Below are 21,903 nucleotides of genomic sequence, written 5' to 3' on the forward strand. Positions count from 1 at the left end.
AGAGTTCTTTCCCTACCCTTCCAGGTTGTGCTGCCTTCCTTCTCCCCAAAGGTACTGATTCCTTTGGAGCTCTACTGTCTGATGGTCTTTGCAAACTAGCTGTCTTCCCTGTCTTCTCCTTTCCAAATACCATATATAGGTGTTTCAGGGAGGTAGATTCTTGAGTTGTTCCCCAGGGGTAGGGCTAAGTTTTGGATTTAAACCATGTGAGTGGCCTGAAAGGAATGGTCATACCTGGAGGAGTTGCCATCCAGTATCAAGTAAACAATTACCTTCAGGCAGTTTGAATCCAGGTAAGTAACTGCTATATGTCTCTCCATGGTACCTTCTGATGAGGACAGTTTTAGAATATCAGACCTTTGGAATGGTCCAATTTCCAAATGCCTTCTGGGCAGGTGATTTGCAAATATACCTATATAAAGGTATATTTAGAAGAAATATGGTGAGGCATGCAGACCAGACCTCCGGATTTATAGCAGGGTGCAGGATGGGTGTCTTTTTTACTGCCTTTGTAGCAGCTTAGTGTTTCCTGGCACATTGTAGTGCTCAATAAATCATTGCTGCTATTATCATTTTTAGTACTATTATTTAAAAATTCAATGTGGAAGTTAGTATGGAGATTTCTCAATTGGGAAAGAATATACTCTAAAAATCTTTATTTTTTTTTAATTGTGGAAATTTACTTTAAGCCTGTAAACATTTGCCTCTAGTTAAAATGAATTAAATTCTTTTTTTAAATTAAATTCTTTCTATAGCTTAATCTTAATATAGTAGTGTGACTTTAGTAATTGTTTTCAATCCTAGAGGTCCGTCAGTAAGTAGAGCTGTTTGTTATTAACTTGTTAGGGTACCTGAAATGCTTTGCCTACCTAGGGCCCACTCCAGTGGACTAAGCAATTAGAAGTTAAAACAGGAGGATTGTTGATAGATCATTTCTTTTATACTGTTGCTGAAATTCTGATTATGTAAATGTGTGTGTGTGTGTGTGTAAATTCTTAATTTTTTTTTTTTCATTTTGTTTTCGAATAGCCTCTGAGGAGCTCCCCTTCTTGAGTTGTAAGACTGGTGTGGACACTCTTCATAATACTTAACATGGGTTTTCTGTTTCTTAATTACACTGCATGATCCTTACATAGTGCTTCCGTTTCCTGGGCAAGAGTACCTTCTAAACATTTACACCAAATGGTGTTTATTTTCTTGCAGTTGAACTGGCAATGATCATGGACCGTTTGTACGGTGGTGTCTGCTATGCTGGCATTGATACAGACCCAGAGCTGAAGTACCCCAAAGGTGCTGGCCGCGTGGCGTTCTCCAATCAGCAGAGTTACATTGCAGCCATCAGCGCTCGCTTTGTGCAGCTCCAACACAATGACATTGACAAACGGGTAAGCAACTGCTCAGGGTGTAAGTGCTATGGGAGAGAAATGAAATTTATTCTGTGGGCCCCTGGGGAGAAAAGCACCTCGTGATCGCAGTGAGCAGCTCTACCTTACATGGCATTAGTCCATGCATCCATTTAGGCTGCCTGAAAAAGAGAGCGCCCTTGGTATTTAAGGCGTTAATGAACCTTCTGTCTCACCCCTCCCTAGGGTGATGTTACACTTATGAAAATAACCCTGCAGAATTTAGCAAAGCAAACCAGTGCTACTCAAAAGATGATGCCAACAGCTCATTAGTGCAGACTGAGAGCTGGTAACCTCTTTGACCCACGTGGTATTCTTAAACAAACTTGAACTAACATTTAATGTTAGTTGTCAGGAGTGTACATAAAATTTTGAAGTTCTGGTTTCTCTTAAAATTTCAAGATCATAGGGACTTCCCTGGCGGTCCAGTGGTTGAGACTCCGGGCTTCCACTGCTGGGGGCATCGGTTCGATCCCTGGTGGGGGAACTAAAATCCTACATGCCGCGTGGTGCGCCCCCAAAAATGAAATTGCCAACAGCATACGTGGTAGCGTCATCGGAGCCAAATAGCTGCTGTCCCCTCCAGTCCCCTCTGCAACGCCCTGTAGTTCTCCTACTCGTACCAAATATGCATATCCATCACCTGCCTCTTTGGTCATTGGTGTTACCTACCTGGCCAGTAGAGGCACTCAGACTTGCTGACTCTCATCTAAACAGGGGACAGTAGAGCTGTAGGGCATTGGTGTGCTCAGTTGGGTTTGGAGACAGACACAGGTTTAAATCCCTTAAGTCCCAGCTCTGCCACTATTTGGAAGCTTGGAGGAATAGAAGGTACTAGGAGCTAATCTGGGACCTGTATTGATAGATTAAAAGAGCAAGTAGGAGAACATCAAGTCTTAAACACCTCCCTGTGCAATTGTACAGTGGTGGTTAATACTTTCAGCAAAGGGTGTTCTTGGGGCATACACTGGACTGGAATAAATAAAGTAGTAAATATGTTGTGTTACAGAGTTTCACCTATACTCTCTACAGTTGACTGACTAATTTTGTGTAGCAGACCTAAGTTTCTTAGGAGGTAAAAGTTTCGGTTGGTGATGAATTTTTTTTTTTATCGTTAACAAGATTACATTTTCTTTAAGACAGATCAAATTACAAAAACCAGTGCTTAAAATAATCTATTTGCTACATCACTGGGATCCTTAAAAGTAAATAGTGGTGGTTTGGTTTTTTTTGTTTGTTTTTTAAATTTTATTTATTTATTTATTTATTTATTTATTTATTTATTTTATTGGCTGTGTTGGGTCTTTTTTTGCTGTGTGTGGGCTTTAGTTGCCATGAGTGGGGCTACTCTTCATTGTGGTGCGCAGGCTCCTCATTGCCGTGGCTTCTCTTGTTGCGGAGCACGGGCTCTAGGCGCGTGGGCTTCAGTAGTTGCAGCACATGGGCTCAACAGTTGTGGCTCACGGGCTCTAAAGTGCAGGCTCAATAGTTGTAGTGCACGGGCTTAGTGGCTCCGCGGCATGTGGGATCTTGCTGGAGCAGGGGGGATCGAACCCATGTCTCTTGCATTGGCAGGAGGATTCTTAACCACTGTGCCACCTAGGAAGCCCTGATGGTTAGTTTTTTTAACTAAAATAAATGAATTTTGAAATACTCTTTGAATCAATGGAAACTCAGGGGTGATAAACATTCAACTCCATTCCTAGTTTTCAAGTGCATGCAGCGCCCCTTTTGTAGCAGTAATCCCCCTACAGACTGTAAGCTCCACAAAACTAGGCATGGCGTCTGTCTCATTCTCTCCTTCATTCCCAGTGCTTACCCATTGCTTGATGTATAGATACAGTAGCTGCTTAATAAACCCTTGTTGAATTAACAAATGGTGTCATGTGGAGGGCTGTCTTAACTGCTGCTGCTGGTGGACTTGCTGGTGCCTATGCATTTGTGAGTCTGAAACCCCACATTCCGTTACATTTAGACTGCTCTTGCCCCCATCACTGGTGATCCCAGGCAGTAAACGTAACCTGAAGAGCGCTGATGTTCTCATCTGTATCAAAGTAGCTTTCTTTGTTCCCCTCTGAAGCCAGAACTAATGGGACCTCTCAGGAGGTAGGTCCTAGAGATAACAAAAGAAGGTTCCGCTTCCCCATGCTTTTATCTTTCCTTTGCCCCCACCCTAACAACCTCCTGCCTGTTCCCTAGTTAGAAGGAAGAGCACTTACCCCAGAGATTACGGTAATCTTTGAAACTCTTTAGGAATCATAGAAAGTTCAGGCACTGTTTGTTCTATTGCCTACCTCTCCTCTCCCTCCTACTACGCTCATACCCTCAGCATTGATTCCCACAAGACTTCGACCTAGGTAAGAAAGAAAGAAGTGGCTTTTCTTTTGTTAGCATAATCATAGGCCATGCTATAGAAATGTATTTGATGCATCCATCTTCTCAGAACTCAGGAAAGCCGTTGACTGTTTTGTGCTCGCTGTGTTTGGATTTAACCATACCCTCTGTATCTTAAAGTGGTCCTTGGTAAACATTTAGGGTGGCAGCCAGTTGTAATGGAAGGAGTGTGGAGTTTGGAGCTAGAACAGATTGCACTACATTTAACCTTGGCTGCACCAATCACTGGTGACCTAAAGCAAGTTACTTAATGCCAGGAGCCTTGGGTCCTCATCTGTAACTCCCTCCTGGGGATGGTCTGAAGAGTAAATGAGATTTGAAGATTGAACAGCCAGAATCATATGGCAGTTAATAGCTGTTTAACCAGAACTTGCTGGTTAACAGTATTCATCTTGCTGGAAATGCACTTACACTGTTATTATTACATAGCTTGAATTTTATTGGTTGCTGTGCTGAAAATGCAATGACAAGGTACACTGGTTAGTGAAAAGAGCACTGGGCCAGAGTCAGATGGCTGGGTCTAGATCTGGTCCTGTTTCCAGTAGGCTGTGTGACTTTGAGCAGGTCGCTTAAATTCTGAGTTTCAGTGCATAATGAGGGCAGTAGTAATAGCTTTGTGTATCTGACTAGATTGTTGAGAAGCCCAGAAGAGATACTGAACAAGAAAGCAATATATACAGTGTGACTCACTAGACGTGTGTATAGTGGGACTGTTGTTGTGGTCAGAAGAATGCCATCTCCATCCACACGGTGTCAAAAGTGACCTGTCAGTTCCTTCAGTGCCCTGGGATGAGAGTCATCTAAATGGGAGAACTGGAAATCATTGTAAGTGATGGATTCCCTTCTCTCCCTGTCTCCCAGCTCCATCTTCGTGCTCTTTGTTTGCCCTACAAAGGTGCAGACCATTTTCTTTATTATGAAAGATGGAAATCAGCTTCCATCTTGAGTGGGGCTCCTTTTTCATTGGTCTTCTGTGAATAGTACACTCCCTTCTCCCAAAATGTTACTCTATCCTCTTGTTTTCTTCTTGCTTTGAACATAGCCTGCAATACCTTATTTTGTTGTCTCTGGCATTCTGAGCCTCTGTTAACTGCACCCTTTGCTGTAGATGCTTTTTTAGGTTGATTCTACTTTTATATTTATGTGTCTTTCTTCTAAAGCTTAAGTTTGAGCTTTCCAGAGAGCTCCCATTATATATAAGCATATTAGTATTTCCTTAGGTAATGCCCTTTTTCTTTCTCAGGAGCTCTGTTCTTGATTGACTGTGGAAAATTTCTCTCATCACACCCTCTTTCCTGAATAACCTATTGCAAAGTCCAAGATGCTATAGTCTTTTTCTCTTTCGTTCTAATGTTAGCCTAAAGCTGCTTTTAAACCGAGACCTTGACCATTTTGAATAGCTTCAGTCTTTATCATCTTTCTGATCAGTAATCTCTTTTGCTGTCTGTATCATTATAAATGCAGAGTCAGTGGAATCAGCAGATTTGAAAAAAATTTTTAAAAAGTAAAAAAACTATAGATGGCATTTTACAGGCCACTTTCTTCCTGTTTGCAGCCCTTTCGCCTTCACTGTTTGCCCCATATGGAGAGTGGGAGAGGGCCTCCTGCAGAGCAGCAGTGTCTGGAGTCTTGGAAGTTCTAGGACTATTTAAGGTGTACGCTCTCAGGCTGCACCTTTCCTAGGTAAACTGTGGGAGGTAAATGAAGAAGGATCTGATTGGTCTATGTCATTAACCTCTTTTGTATCCAACCACCTTTTTTCAAAAAAGACATCTCCTTTGAGAGTTTATATGTTTATGTATCATTATTGGTGCTGTTATTGCTGCTCTTCGGCTGAGCTTTTAGATGGAGTGATTTATGGGGCAAATACAACCTTTATAGATGTGATTTCTTCTCTTCATTGTAGAGACTTTTGGCTTGCCTATAAATATAAAATATGCCAATGTGCAACAGTCATAGAAACAGTCGTTCCTATAGCTTTGGCACTTTCATCTCTGCTGTCATCTCATTCATCCATGTCATCATCTTTAAGGAAGAGGTGTTTTTTTAATTTTTGTTTTAGTAACACCTTTATTGAGATATAATTCATATACCCTACGAAGCACCAATTGAAAGTATTCAGTTGAGTTTTTAGTATATTTACATAGTTGTGCAGCCATCACCTCAGTCAGTTTTAGAACACAGGAAGAGGTATTTGAATGTGCATGCTTCAGGTCTGCAATAAAAGGATCAATTGAGTAATAACCCCAGTGAGGACAGGGGGTTGGGGGATAGTGCATTTATCCTGCATAATTTTACTCAGCTCATTATAGGGAGGGGATCCTACTTATTAACCTGCGCTCTTCGAAGTCACAGGAACAAGGTAGCCCAGGCTGTTGGGGCAAACTTCTGCCCTCTGCAATAGCAGTAATTAGGGTCCCCCAAGTATATGTGACTTGTTGGAATTGGCTGGTAAATCTACACGTCAACAAGCTTTTTACCATATATCGTAACAATGCGAGGACTAGCAGAGGTGGAAGAGGCTGCTAATGGTAGTTCCTTACAGAGCTGCCGTGATCTTGGCTCTGCCACCTGTGCCCAGAGGTCTGAAAGTGAGTGCTTGGCACTTGGCCGACACTCAGTAAGTGTGTAGAATAAATTAGGTTGGTATATGGGAAAGTAAGGACTAGAAGCAACCATGGAAGACTGTCTAGGATACTGGAATGAGTCACTCATCTCTCGCCTGGACATCTGGAGTCAATTCCCCATTGGTCTCCCCAGTTCAGCTTTAGCCCATCTCCAATTCATTCTTTATATTAAAAACTAAAGCGATATTTTAAAATCATGATTTGAATCCCATCTTTCCCTCCTCTAAACCATCTGATTATGTTCTACTGCTCTTAGGTTAAAGGTCAAAGTCCTTAATTAACACCGCCTACGTGACCCTTCGTGTACTACATACTACCTCTGCCTCAGCTCCCATTTCCTCATCTGGAGCAAGTCACAACTAGCCTTTGTCTCTATTTTACAGGGTGATTTTGGATACTGTTTCCTCTTTGTGCCTAAAACTCACTTTTCCTTCAGGTCTCAGCTTAATTGTGAAAATTTTGCACATTTCTTTCTTCGGTGGAACTTACATCTTCCCCATAGATTATTGTCATAATACCATCTATTATTTCTTTGTGGCATTAAATACCTCTGTAATGAAGCAGTGCTTTGTTTAATGTCCACCTAGGCTTCTAGACTATACGGTCGATGAGAGCAAAGACAATATGCCTCTCATGTTAGCTACTGTATACTCAATAATTGACACACATTGGACACACATTAATTAATTATATTTGAATGAATGAATGAGTTGTTGAATGAATGCTGATTGTTTGAGAGGTTCCAGATGGGAAGCCCTTTCGCATATCCAACCATCCACCAGAGGGCGCTCTGCACAGCTTTCTTTTTAACTTAGTTAAGAGCATTCACTTGTGTAATAAAGAAGTTTAGGTTTTGCTGTTTAGCATATCAAAAAGTATTCTTTGACACTTATAGTACATTAAAGCTTGACTTTAACTTAGGCATGACCTCAGCCAATCCGGTTTATTTGCAACAGAACAGAATCTAGGAGAGGTTTGGAGACTCTCAAGACACCTGTCAATTGACCTGAGAGCTGCATCTGCTTATGGAACCCCCTTCCCGAACCTTGCTGCTCATCCAGGGTCTAATGTTTCTTTTAACCCACTTCTTCCATGGAGTCCTTTTTCCACAGACCTGGGTAGGAACCCTTGAGTTGTATTGTAGGTCCTTTAGTTAGTTTTGTACATGTTTCCATATCTCACGTAACTTTCAGGTGAACATGTACTGCCCAGGGCAGGGCACACCTGGAGTTTGTTGTCAGGATTTGCCAGTATGTCTGTAGGTCGTTTTGAACATTAACAAAATGAGTTTGAAAAATTTTTTTGCAATTGTTTTGCTTTTGATTTTAATTTTTATGTTATCTTCATGTAAACCCTTTTTCAAGTCAGTGTGAGCCAGTGTAGCTCCACTGGATTCTAACATTTAGTAAAGCTTTTTTTTTTTTGGCATTTTTGCTGTCATAATGACCCTTGTTATTGAACATTATTATAAATGAGACAAGTGCAATTCATGCCTCAGTTTTTACTTCAAAAGAGATGTTTTTAACATCTTGAAATAAATCCTTTAAGGCTTACATTTATGCATATTTTATGGCTAATGTTTACCAGTTATTGGCCAGTTGGTTACTTCTTCCTTTGATGACAATATTGAGGTTGTATAATACCCAGCACAGGGTTCTCAGTGTTTCCTGTGCCTTGGCATACACTCTCATGGGTAACAGAGGCTCCCTAGAACACCTGTGGGAGGGGTGTTTATGTATCTAAGGGGGAAGATACACCCCAAACCCACTCCTGTCCTCACCACCCGCAGAACCATGGCTGTAGTAAAAAAAACTATCCTCGCTTGGGAATTGGGAGATCTGAGTTTATACTTCTAGCTTTTCTCCCAGTCATGATGTGACCTTGGGCAAGTTACTTAACCTTTTAGAAGCTTGATTTTATTGTCCCAGAATAAGAACACTAGCCTAACAATCTTAAGGTTTATTACACAGATGAACAGTGAAGGTGAAGAAGTGCTCTGGAAAGTTATTAGGCTGTGCACATGCTGATTTGTACCATTGCTGAACCAGGCCTATTTAAACTATGCTGTTGTTTCCTAACCATATGTCCAAGGCTAATAGTTGATTCTCTTTCTCTCTCTCTTTTTTTTTTTTTTCTTTTAAAGTGCCTATTCAGTTTCACTGAGAATCTTTAATAAAAGTATAATGAAATAGTTGAAGTTGACACTAAAAAAAGAAAAAAGAAAATTTAACATAAGTGCCAGTCTACCAACATGCTGGTTGGATGTTAGTCAAGACACGTATGTAGAGACTAACTTCATTTAAAGATGTAAACATGTGGGTGCATTTTCTATTTAAAAGATTGAAGGTTTTTCTCTCTTTAGTCTAGAAAGAGGTGTTTTTACCAGTATCTTTTCTCTGATAATGAAAAGATTTTGAACCTGAAATTGACTAAAAGGTTAGGATTAAATTTTACTTATATTCTTTTGAACAGTGTTTCTGTGAAAAACTGGAACAGTTTAAAGTATTTAAATATAATAAGGGCAAAAGAGGGCACTGTACTCATTCTGTCTGTTTTAATGGTATTTTTGGAAGTGATGCCAAATGAACACTTAAGATGTGAAAGCTCTGCTAAATCCAGTTTTCTTTATAACTCAAGTCTCGGTCACTTACAGATGAAAGATTTTTGTAGTGTGAAAAATGAGGTCATTAGAAAATGGGTAATCTTTTTACATGGCCATTTTTTCTGCCCTTTTGTCTATTCTCCATGGTCCTAAGGAAATTTGTAAGGGTAGAATGAGTTGTCTCCCTTAACCTAAGACAGACATATTTGATTGATGTGAACTATTTGATTGATGTGAACTATTTCTTTATAAAAATCTCAGGGGTCCCCCCTGCCCTTGCAGCTATTGTTCAGCACAATTTGGTCGTCTCCTAGAAATCTGTAAGTCAGATGTTTATAATTTGAAAAACATCATGCAGTTGACATTGGGTATAGTTTGCCAATGCAGTCTGTAGGTCCTTTTTACTAGTATGAAGGATACTAAGCTAGAAACAGCCAATCTGGGGTTTAGTCTTAACTATACCTGCTTAGTGTGTAGCTTGAAGGAGGGACGTGTGTATGTGTGTCAAAGTGGTTTTGAAAACTATAAAACACTGTCAATATACAGTGGCACTGACAACACATTAATTTACATGAAATCATAAATGTCTAACATTTGAGCTCTTCAGGAAGATGCTTATTAGTCTGTTTGAAACTTCACTTGATAAAAGGAGTTAAATATTTCAGGCAAGATGGGGTAATGTTGGTTGGTTATTTGGGTTTTTGAAACAGGAAGAGGAACTCTCAGTAGGCAGGTCTGCACTGCCCAGGAATCTGTCCCTAAAATTAGTTCTCCAAATCATCATTTCCTACATTATTCTCCATAAAACATGAATCCCTTGGGATTTTAATATTTGTTTTACAAAAAAAATCTTTTCCTGAGTCATAAGAGTTTTGAAACGCTTTCTTGAAGAAAGTTAAATAGGCTGGTTTATTCTAGGACATCTTGGAATCTTTTATATACTAATCTTCATTGTGAACAACCAAGAAGGAAACAATATGCAATTTTCCACAAATTTTTTGGTCATCAGACTCTTCTAAAATGTACCATCTCTTGGGAATAATGTTCTAGGGAACCCAGGTGAGTGATTATAGTGTTTTCAGCTTCTTCTTTCATGCTCAAGTTCAAAAGTTTAATAAGCAGTTGATTGTTTTTCCCTTCCTCGGTCCTTTTTCCAAGTTTGTCCCACCCACCACATAGTTTCTTTCCCTTTCTTTCTTATTGGGGTGAAAAAAACACATGAGATCTGCCCTCTTAACAAATTAAGTGTACAGTATAGTATTGTGAACTCTAAGCACAGTGTTATACTGCAGACCTCTACAACTTTTTCATCTAGCATAACTGAAACCTTATACCCTTTGAACAGCAGCTCTCCGCTTCCCCTTGCCCCCAACCCCTGGCAATCACCATTCTGCTTTCTAGGAGTTTGACTACTTTAGATATCTCATGCGGAATCACGCAGTATTTGTCCTTTGTGACTGGCTTATTGCATTTAGCATAATGTCCTTAAAGTTCATCCATGTTGTCACATGGATGATGTGACAACATGGAACGACAAGATTTCATTCCTTGTTAATTCTGGATAATATCCTGTTTTATGTATATACTACATTTTCTTTGTCCGTCCATCTGTCAGTGAGCACTTAAGTTGCTCCCACACCTTGGTTGTTGTGAATAATGCTGCAGTAAGCACAACAGTGCACATGTCTCTTCAAGATCCTGCTTTCAGTTCTTTTGACTGCTCAGAGATGGAATCGCTGGACATATACCTTCTGTCCGCAAAGGGGCAGGGAAACAGCAGCTGCGTGTTCAGGATGCTGGGAAGGGCACTGAAAGTGTGGTTGATGTTCCCTTTAGTATTTATACTTCTTCATCTTTTGATTTCTTGAGATTATCTATTGTATCTTTCTAACACATCAGTCTCTATAAAAGAAGCGAAAATAGTTTTGAAATCAATATACCATTGGGAAATAATGTTCCCTTGACTCTATTTTACCTTAGTACAGAAGACCTGAGAGTCCGACTTTGTTAGCTAATCTGGAGCTTTCTGATACTTTAATTTAAGGAACAGTGTGATAGTTAAGCCATAGCACATAGTATTTGCTTTGAATAGCATACTTTTTAGAATAACCCATTTTTTATTTAATGAGATGTTATCCACTGCACCTTTCTTTCCAAGCACTTCAAGTACCTCATATATTTAATCTTTTTTTCTCTCTTTGCTAAAAACATGTTAGGCCTGAATTTTAGCTAAAGATTATCAAAGGCTTTATATTTTTACCCTGCATGAAGATTAATCTGGCCCAGTAACCATACTAACAGAAGTGCTGATAATACTACACTTTGTCCCTGGCCACAGCTGGAATATATAAGATGACTCAATAGCAAAAGAAGTGAGGGTTCTGTTCCCAGACTATTTCTGCTCTTAGCCTTAGTCTGGGACGCCCACAACCCAGCCTTTAATTTGCTGCTGTTACTGGCCCTTGCCTTGATCTGGCTTGAAAGTTTCCCAGCTGTAGCTATAGCTATGTTTGGTTTGACCCTTTAAGGGGAAGCAACATCCAGAAGTGAGTTCAAATATTGTCTGAACTAATACCACATGGGCTTATTTTGAAGCAGTGGGAGTCTCAGAGCCTTTGACTAGAAATAGTTTTTAAAATAGAGTTTGGGTCATCTTAAGAAAGGGAGAAAAATATTCTTCTCCTCTGAATGGCATGGGACCTTCCTGGTCTTTACCCCTCATCTCTTCTGTCCTTCGCTCTCCTTTTATATCTTCTCCTGTGGAATTGTGATAATTTTTTTTTTCCCCGGCCTCACAAACAGGCTTTATGGAAACGGGTCCGGGGCGGGCGGGTCCGGGTCCGGGTCCGGGTCCGGGTCCGGGGGCGGCTGGCCGGCGCGCCGCAGTCACATGTTGGCTCGCTCCCGCTGCCGCCGCGAGTTGTAGGCACGGGACACGGTGTTCAGGCGTCCATGTAGCGGTCCATGCACATGACGATGCACTTCTGCAACGAGTTGTCCAGGGCGCCGCCCCCCGCCTCACCCCCGCTTCCTGATGCACTTCCGGAAGCACTTGTCCGTCATCCTCTGCAGCAGCTCCTGCGCGTTGGCCACGGCGATCTGCACTTTCACCTGCTCCATGATAAGCCCGGGGTCCGGCTTCCCGCCACCAGAGCTCCCGAAATTTGAGCCAAAACCACCCTCCATGGCTCCGCAACGTCCACCGGACCGTGGCCGCGTAATTGTGTTAATTTTTAATATGAAAACTCTTTAGAGTTCTTTCCTTTTCATATTTGAGTTTAGAGGCTTTTTATAAGATTATTAATGGGAAAAAGACAACCACCGTTTTTTGAAGTAGTTATCTCAGCAGGATATTCAGGTTCCTTGACCTCAGAGGTCAAGGATATCAGTCAGTTAGCAATTTCTTGGTGAATGCTTATTCTTACTTGGAAGAGCTGGTCCAAAGCTCTAATATAATAGGGGAAACTGTGGCCTGCAAGGTTATGATATAGCCAGTTAAATGGATAGAGCCAGAGGGCTCTGTGCTTCTACATCCTAGGGGTTGGGGAGGGGTGATGCCATGGCAGTCGTGCATTTCATAGATTTTTAATGATTTTCTTACCCTTGGTTCTCTATAAGATACACTCTTCTGCTTCTAGAAATTGATTTGGGGCTGATTTATATCCTCACCTTCAGCCCCGACTCCCAAGCAACATGGAAGGAAACCAGAGTAGAGAATGAATATGTGGATTGTGCAGGATTCTGTCAGCTGGACCTTCTTTGTTTCAAGAAAAAGCTATCTTAAGGCCAAACAGAGCACTCACAGATCTCTCTGTGCTGTATAGACATACAGCAGAGGTGTCAACATATAGCACACAGAAGTATGTTTCCTTGTGGGAAAGGCACAATGGTGATTTTAAAACCTTTCTTCCCCTAGCACTTGAAAATATGAAAAATGGTCAGTCCCATCTTTTGGAAGATAGAAAGAAAATAAAATTCAAACCATTTCACTATGTTTTCCTTAATCTACCCCAGATTTCTTTGAAAATTAATAACTGCGAATTTGCTATATCTGGAAGGTTGTGGATAACTTCGTTGCTAAGGAAAAGCTATTTTCATGTTGCTACCTTAATTTCCTAGGCATCTGTCATCTGCTTTCTAAACAGCAGGATTCTAGCTCATAATCAGTTGAAAAACTAAGAATTTATGTTTAAACATTCTTAGTATTGCCTGCTGGTGGAGGAACTTGCTTTAGTAACGGTAAAGACACCGTGTTTAGTGGGAATGGTAATGAGGTTACTGTGGGTTTCAGACCTGGATAGATGTACTCTGTGACACATGCCAAGAAGATTAGGAATACATTATGTTTAAAGCTTTGAGTACACCAAATAAAGTGATCTTTGCTCCAGATGATGAGAAATGGCCTACCTGACTTCTGGGCAGCCCTTTCTAGACAGTTATCCCTATTAAATTATACCTCTTCACTTGGCCTCTATCTCCAGTTTGTCCGCTCTAACTCCATTATCTGAAATCATTGCTGCTACTCATCTTCCAGCCACCTGTAAACATGCCTTACCTGCCTTGGGATGGCTGGGTATCTGACAGACTTAATTTGCCTTTTCCTGTCACCAAAGGGCAGACTGTAGCAGGGACCAGCCTTTAGCTGTTCTTAGTATGACTTTTAACACATAATTCAAGCTGAGCCTGACCTTGGCTAATGCCTCCTTTCTCATTTCTACATCCTTTCAGGTCCAAGGAGAGAGAACTCTGGACCTGTGAATAGTTTATAGTCTCCCTAGATATCGCCTCTCTGCCACCAAGAGCTGTTATTCATTGCTTTGTTTACTTCGGGAGGTCATTTTGTTGACTGATATCAAAATGACTGCCGAGCAAAATATTTTCCCTAGCTTGTTAGAAACAACGTCAGCATTGAGATCAGTTTATTAAAGTATGGCTTTTTCTTCATCTACATCATTCTATATATATTACTCCCTTTATCCATCTTCTTATAGCCACTTATCCAGCATTCCATATCAGTCTTCCTTATCCTTAATGGTTACCCCTCATCAATAAGTTACACATGTTCTTCAGCATCTTTGGGCATGGTCATCTCCATTAGTTGTGTAGTATGAATTCAAGCATTTCTCTCTGTAGGAGTTTTTCATCTCCTGGTCCTGTAAATCTCTCCCAACTAGGAGGTCAGCTTGGTGATTTGATTGGCTCTGCGTAGGGCTCTAGTATTTGAACTTTAATGGTCATGTAGATCAGTAATGTTATCCCAAAAGGTTGGTGTCTGCAAAGTGCTGTAGCTTAATGATACTTCAGTGATTTAGGTGGTTAACAGAGAGACATGTTTTTATTTTATTTTATTTTAAATTTAATTTTTATTTTATTTTGGAGTATAGTTGATTTACAATGTTGTCTTAGTTTCAGGTGCACAGCAAAGTGATTCAGTTATATATATTTTTTCTGTTTTTATTTTAATAGTTATGTATCTGTGTATTGGGAAAAATAGAATTAACCTGGATAGTCCAGTAAAACATAAGTTAATAGTGCAGATGGCATTAGGATATGGCAAAAACTACAAATGGTTGGGAATGCCTTTAAGAAACTCTCAGATAGACCATAAATTATTTTAGGGAAGAACTTTGTCTTGTTCTCCATCGTATTTCAGTTTTTAATATGGTGGCATATAAGGAATAAGCACTCCATAAATATTCATCAAATGAATGAATCCATGTGAGCCAAAATAATCACTGTTCTTTAGCATAAGGACCACCTAACTGCCAATGTCCTTCATGCAGCTACTTCTCTTTGTTGATATAAATTGTCAGAGGTAATGCTTGACTGTTGCCCATTAAGTGGTTGTAGTTGCCACCTTATACATGTTTTTGAGGATAATTTTGACTCTTGGTGTATGTCCTATCTTTTGGGCAAGGCTCTACTCTTTGGATCAGTCCTTGCACACAGATTCTGATAGCAGCTTTGCAATAATAGCACCACTCTCCCATCTGGAAGGTAGCCCTCTGGAAGTTGTCAGAAAAGGCCTCCGGAGAGCACAGTGGCAATCCAGAAGCCATATCCTTTACTTTTTTGGCTCTATTGAAGGTCTTATTTAATGTGTTAGTCTTAGCAAATGTAATTATCTAGCTTTTAATCCAATTAAAATGGTTGGAAGTTGCAAAATTACAAAGGGTCTTTGAAAGGTATTAATAGAAGTGGTAGCAGACAGACACATCTTGAAGGAGGTAACAGGAAAAGTGAAAACTGTCCACTGCATTGTCTTACCTGTGCTACTGTAAAGGACATTGCTAGTACCCTTTGCTTAAAGGGGAGAATAAATAGTTATTTTAGGAAGATTTCTGTCAAGAAACATCAAAATTCAAGATGTTTAGCACTAAAAAGAAAAAAATGTCTGCTCCATGGAGAAGTAATTTCTAAAAAGAAAAAAAATGTCTGTTTCATGGAGAAGTAACAGTATGAGAAATCTGTTATTCTATAAGGAAGCTGATTAAATGTCATCAGTGTGTGCCTAGGCCTGGTGTCTCCAGCCTGATAAGGCTTCATGACAGATCTTCTGAAGTACTGCATTGACTAGATCCCTCAAGACCCCTCACTCAGTAAGGAACATTGGTGCCAAGCTCAGCTGGAAGCCTGAATACATGAAAGATGCAGTTTATTCATATTGCATTTTCAAATATTACCATGAATGTATTACTTGACCTTACATTTGTATGTTCAGTGTTCTTCAGTTTGCAGTAGGTGTTTGTATCCATCACTCCACTAGATCTTGATATCCCCATGTTGTAGAAATCCTTTCAAATCAAACACTAATTCCACCTTTTTCATGACTGGATGATATTCCATGGTGTAGATGTACCACATTTTATTTAACCATTTCCCTATGACATGGAGCAGGACCAGGTGTGGCCCTCCTGGGTATGAAAGCCCCTCTGTGTCCTCCGTTTCTTGTTTGTAGAAAAAGGCTTTAGTCTCCTAGGCCTTCCTTGAGTTCCAAAGAGCAGACTCAAGTGGTTACTAATTAGGGAAATGAAGAAATGCAGAAACAAAGGAAAAGTAGCCAAGAAACAACAATTCAGTGATAAAACAGAGTCCCAGTTAGTTCCTCCTCAAGGGAGATACATAACAATGTGACACATACCTTTGAGTTGTTCTGTAGGAACTAAGACTCTCACCCAGATGGAGGATGGTGACTACATGCTGACTGTAAGCACACAGACCCCAGACTGGTTGGAACCAGAAGGTTGATGATTAAGATACCCAAAATACCGCCCTGTTACCTCACCACCAGCCAACCAGAAGAAAGTCATGCCCCCTGCAGCCCTCACCTCAAATGTTGCCTTTCAAAGCACTTCCCTGAAAGCCATCAGGGAGTTCGGGTCTTTGAGCATGAGCTGCCCATTCTCCTTGCTTGGCCCTGCAATAAAAGCTGTACTTTCCTTCACTACAGCTTTCTATCAGTGAATTGGCTTTGCTTTGCGATGGGCAAGCAGACCCAAGTTTGGTTCCATAACACTAAAATTTCTTAATGCTGAAGATAAAGAGAAAATGTTACATGCTTCCACATGGAAAGAGCTAGTTACTATCTCCTACAAAGGAAAAAAAGAAACTGGCATCAGAGTTTTCATCTGCAGCACTGGAAGCTAGAACACCAAGGAATACTACTGATTAGTCTGAGAGAAAAAGATATGATCCCAAAATCCTGTATTTAGTCAAGTTATTATTTCTCTGTCAAGAAGACTTGGAAGAACACTAGTAGCTCAGTGTTATTCTTGAAATAAAAATGGGGAAAATAGTCACAGTTATAACAAAAATTATGAATTACTTGTAATGAACCAAACCATAAAGATAGGATCTATATAAAGATTTATATGTAAAAAAATAATGAAAATCTTAAAAAAAATCAAATCAACTAGGTCTGTATGTACAAATTAAGGGCAAGGTTGGCCTTCTTAATAAGGATTAGAAACTTAGAAGCTTCAGACGGAAATAAATATGTCAGACTATGTAGAAACAAAATACATTTAAATGGCAAAGATGCCTTGAGAAAAGTCAGTAGGCAAATGATGGATTTGGGAAAAAATTGCAGATTATTATTTATACCATACAAAGAACTCTTAAAATTTTGCAAGAAAAAGACATACAACACAGTGGGAAAATGGGTAGAAGATAATTCACATAAGAATTCAAAGGCAGGACTTCCTAGGCGACACAGTGGTTAAGAATCTGCCTGCCAGTGCAGGGGTCATGGGTTCGGGCCCTGCTCTAGGAAGACTCCACATGCTGCGGGGAAACTAAGCCCATGCACCACAATTGTTGACCCTGTGCTCTAGAGCCCATGAGCCACAACTATTGAGCCCATGTGCCGCAACTATTGAAGCCCACATGCTTAGAGCCTGTGCTCCTCAATAAGAGAAGCCACTACGAGGAGCCTGTGCACCACAATGAAGAGTAGCCCCCACTCCCATCAACTAGAGAAAGCCCATGTGCATCAATGAAGACCCAACGCAGCCAATAAATAAATACGATAAATAAATAAATTTAATTAATTAATTAAAAAAAAAAAGAATTCACAGGCAATCTGCCTAAAAAGATGTTCATGTTTATTTGTAGTGAGGAAAAAGAAAATTGATGTCGCTTTATTCTCATCAGATTGGAGAACATTTAAAAGAAGTGATAAGTACTCATTTGCTGATAGAAATGTGAATTCCTACAACATTTTTAAAAAACAAACTAGCAAATTCTTAAAATTAAAAATACCTGTATTCCTTGATCCAATAATCCTACTGTTGGTTGTTGTTAATGCTATAATCCCAATGCTTAGAAATAAAACCACAGATATGAGAGCACATGAAAGGTGTATATATATTGCAGAATTGCCAATAGTGGCAAAAAAACTAAAAAACAAAGTAAATGTACATGTACGGGTGTTACCCAGCTGAACTTAGGTCACCTCACCCATCATGAATCAAAGCCAATTCACTGACACCAGGTGGTGGTGAAGCACTTATTGCAGGGCCAAGCAAGGAGAATGGGCAGCTTGTGCTCAAAGACCTGGACTCCCTGATGGCTTTCAGGGAAGTGCTTTGAAAGGCAACATTTGAGGTGAGGGCTGCAGGGGGCATGACTTTCTTCTGGTTGGCTGGTGGTGAGGTAACAGGGCGGTATTTTGGGTATCTTAATCATCAACCTGCTGGTTCCAACCAGTCTGGGGTCTGTGTGCTTATAGTCAGCATGTAGTCACCATCTTCCATCTGGGTGAGGGTCTTAGTTCCTACAGAACAACTCAAAGGTATGTGTCACATTGTTATGTATTTCCCTTGAGTAGGAACTAGGACTCTGTTTTATTGCTGAACTATTATTATTATTATTTTTTTACTGTTTTTCCTTTGTTTCTGCATTCCCTCACTCCCCTAATTAGTAACTTCTTGACTCTGCCTTTTGGAACTCAGGGGAGGCCCAAGAAGCTAAAGCCTTTTTCTACAAACAAGAAGCCGGGGACACAGTGGAGGGGGGTTGTATCCAGGAGGGCCCCACATGGTCCTGCTCCATTTCAATCCCCTCCCCCCCCCCCCTTTTTGATACCCCTCAATCCTGAGAGGAACATGGGTGGGACAAGAAAGCATAAAGTTTTGAATAGAGAGGGTGGGTAGGGGAGCTTGGTTTTAGGGGGACTTGGTTTCAATAACTAGTGATGTTACTGGGATATGCCTAGAGGTGTGTTTTTTCTCATTGTTCCGGACTGGACCTGATGGAGTTTTTGATGTGCAGTTTTAGGACTCTTGTGAGCTTATTACCTTTCCTCTTTCTTTCTTTTTTTTTTTTTTTTCCTCTTTCTTTTGGAACTTTTGTTATTAACATGTTAAGTTCTCTTGGATCTATTCTCAAATTTCTTCTTTTTCCTCTCTTCTTAAAATTATTTTTTCCCAGAGCTTTGAAGTATTTCTACCATTTGATCTTCTAGGCCACTAAGCTGAATCTGGACAGTGATTATCCTCTCAAGTTCATCTCTTTAATTAGTCAAAATGTCATAGTTTAGATTTTTTTTAACTTCTTAATAATAAAGTACAGAGAATAGTGTTATGAACCTCATCATCCAGTTAGTGCAATTATCAATGTACAGTGTTACTATAATCCAATTTCAGTGATTATCAACTAGTGACCAGTCTTGTTTCATCTACACCTCTACCTACTTTCTTGCCTTCACCCCACAGATTATTTTGAAGCAGATCCCAGCCATCACATAATTTCATCCTGAAATAATTCACTATGTATCTCTGAAAAGAGTTCTTTAAAAAACAAAACTGGGAGTATGAGGTTTCCTTTTGGGGTGATGAAAATGTTTTGAAACTAAATACAGTTGGTGGTTACACAGACTGTGAATGTATTAAATGCCCCTGGATTGTTCAGTTTAGAATGATTAATTCTTTGTGACCTTAACCTCAATTTAAAAAATTAATTTAAGCGCTTAAAAAAAACTGAGAGACAAAAACTCCCACATAACCACAATGCCACTTTTACACCTAAACAGAAGTAACATTAAATATATGTATATATAACTGGAAGGGATTTCCACCATGGCATGGTGGTTAAGAATCTGCCTGCCGGGACTTCCTAGGTGGTGTAGTGGTAAAGAATCCGTCTGCCAATGCAGGGGACAAGGGTTCGAGCCCTGCCCTGGGAAGATTCCACATGCCACGGAGCAACTAAGCCCATGCACCACAACTATTGAGCCTGTGCTCTAGAGCCCATGAGCCACAACTGCTGAGCCCATGTGCTGCAACTATTGAAGCCCACGTGCCTAGGGCCCGTGCTCCACAACAAGAGAAGTGACTACAATGAGAAGCCCACGCACCACAATGAAGAGTAGCCCCCGCTCGCAGCAACTAGAGAAAGCCCGTGTGCAGCAACGAAGACCCAACACAGCCAATAAATAAATAAGTAAATTAAAAAAACAAAAACAAAAAAACAGCAATTCTTAAAAAAAAAAAAAAAAAAAAAAAAAAAGAATCTGCCTGCCAATGTAGGGGATACAGGTTTGATCCCTGGTCCGAGAAGATCCCGCATGCTGTGGAGCAACCAGGCCCATGCGCCACAACTACTGAGCCTGCACTCTAGAGCCTGAGAGCCACAACTACTGAGCCCATGTACCACAACTACTGAAGCCTGTGCACCTAGAGCTCTTGCTCCTCAACAAGAGAAGCCACCTCAATGAGAAGCCTGAGCACCACAATGAAGAGGAGGTCCCCACTCACAACAACGAAGACCCAACGCAGCCAAATACACACACACACACACACACACACACACACACACACACACACACGGGTGAGTCAGAAATTATGCGCACTCTGGTTATATTAAAACTTCTGTTGGCCGCACTATCTTATCAGTACTTTCCATCCAAGGTTACTGTCTCCCCAGTCACTGCTGTGCAGGTGTGAACATATTACATCAGTTCATTTGTAACTGCGATGTGAGCAAAAATGGATGCCCCACTTGTAATTTGCATGAAAGAAGAGCAGCATGCAGTGATTCTTTTTTCATGGTCTGAGGGTATGCATGTCTGCATGCCCACACTGTTGACACCCTGCAAAAACTTTGTTTTGAGGTGTTAAAGCATCCTACCTATAGTCCTGATCTTGCTCCATCAGACTTTCACCTGTTTGGTCCCCTGAAAGCAGCCATATGATGATAAAGAGACACTTCTGATGAAGAAGTGAAGACGGCGGTACATTCGTGGCTCACAGCTCAGCCTAAAACATTTTTTAATGAGGGAATACGAAAGTTTGTTGACAGATGGACAAAGTGTGTTGAAAAGCAAGGAAATTATGTCAAAAGATGATGTATTTGTCTTTTCTAAAAGTTAATTAAAATAAATTCTACAGCCAGAGTGCTGATAATTTTTGACTCACCCTCCATGTGCGTGTGTGTGTGTGTGTGTGTGTGTGTGTGTGTGTGTGTCTGGAAAGTGCCCTTTGTGCTAGGCTTGAATCTCCTTAAAGTACTCTTTTCCTATGTGTATATATTACAAAGGGCTCTTGTCTTTCTCCTCCGGCAGCTTTCTTTTACTGTATGTGAATTCTCTTTGCTCAGACTGATTCTTTCTCTGACTGCTGGGTCCCCTTTTCTGGGCTTTTTGGGGCTCAGATCTGGTTGCTGGAGCACCCTGAGTGTAGACATCTACCTGGTGGTAGAAGCAAAGCAGTCCTCAGCTCATGGACTGCAGGTGGAAAAGCTGGCTGCTCCCAGTTCTCCGCACACCCTGCCTCTACCAGTAGTTCTCCCTCCTCAGGGTAGTGGGGACTCAGTCCACCACTTTGCTCCTTCTTGCCCTTGAAGTACAGGGAGCTCAGACCAGGTTATGTACACTTTCATGACCCTACAGCTCCCTTTCCCCAGGAGCCCACAATCTCTGCAGACCACATTCTTTCCCAGATCTACCACTGTCCTGTCTTTCTCCAGGACTCTGTCCTCAAGTTGCTTGAAGATAGAGAGAGATGCTGGCCAAGGCAGGACTATAGATAGGAAATGCCAGAGGAACAAAGTGGAGTATTAAGTTCACAGGAGGAAGGAATAGTTCCCTGTGGGACTGCAGTAGTTAAGGAAGGGTTGGCCTATAGTTAATTTTCAACAAGGTTGCTGAGACCATTCATTAGGTAAAGAGTAGTCTCTTCAACAAATGGTCCTAGGGCAACTGGATATCCGCATGCTAAAGAATGAAGTTGGACCTCGTCTCACACTGTGTAAAAACTTAACTCAAAGACAATTAACCTAAATATAGGAGCTAAAGCCATAAAATTCTTAGAAAAAAACATAAGGGCAAATCTTCTTGACCTTGAATTTGGCAGTGGATTCTTAGCCATGACATCAAAAG

The 21,903-nt window shown here is 40.7% G+C and overlaps 1 protein-coding gene and 1 pseudogene across 4 annotated transcripts in view; one reads left to right on the forward strand and one right to left on the reverse strand.

The window, feature by feature from the left end:
- CPEB3 (cytoplasmic polyadenylation element binding protein 3) overlaps nucleotides 1-21,903 on the forward strand; it is a 176,580-nt gene that overhangs the window by 147,562 nt on the left and 7,115 nt on the right. For all 4 annotated transcript variants that reach the window (XM_057736335.1, XM_057736334.1, XM_057736337.1 and 1 more), the window contains exon 9: nucleotides 1,204-1,385. In XM_057736335.1, coding sequence (XP_057592318.1) covers nucleotides 1,204-1,385 — 182 coding nt within the window. The remainder of the gene's footprint in view (nucleotides 1-1,203; nucleotides 1,386-21,903) is intronic.
- LOC130853894 (mitochondrial import inner membrane translocase subunit Tim13-like) lies at nucleotides 11,913-12,212 on the reverse strand (annotated as a pseudogene).

Source organism: Hippopotamus amphibius, chromosome 5 (genome assembly GCF_030028045.1).
Source record: "Hippopotamus amphibius kiboko isolate mHipAmp2 chromosome 5, mHipAmp2.hap2, whole genome shotgun sequence".
Taxonomy (NCBI): Eukaryota; Metazoa; Chordata; class Mammalia; order Artiodactyla; family Hippopotamidae; genus Hippopotamus; species Hippopotamus amphibius.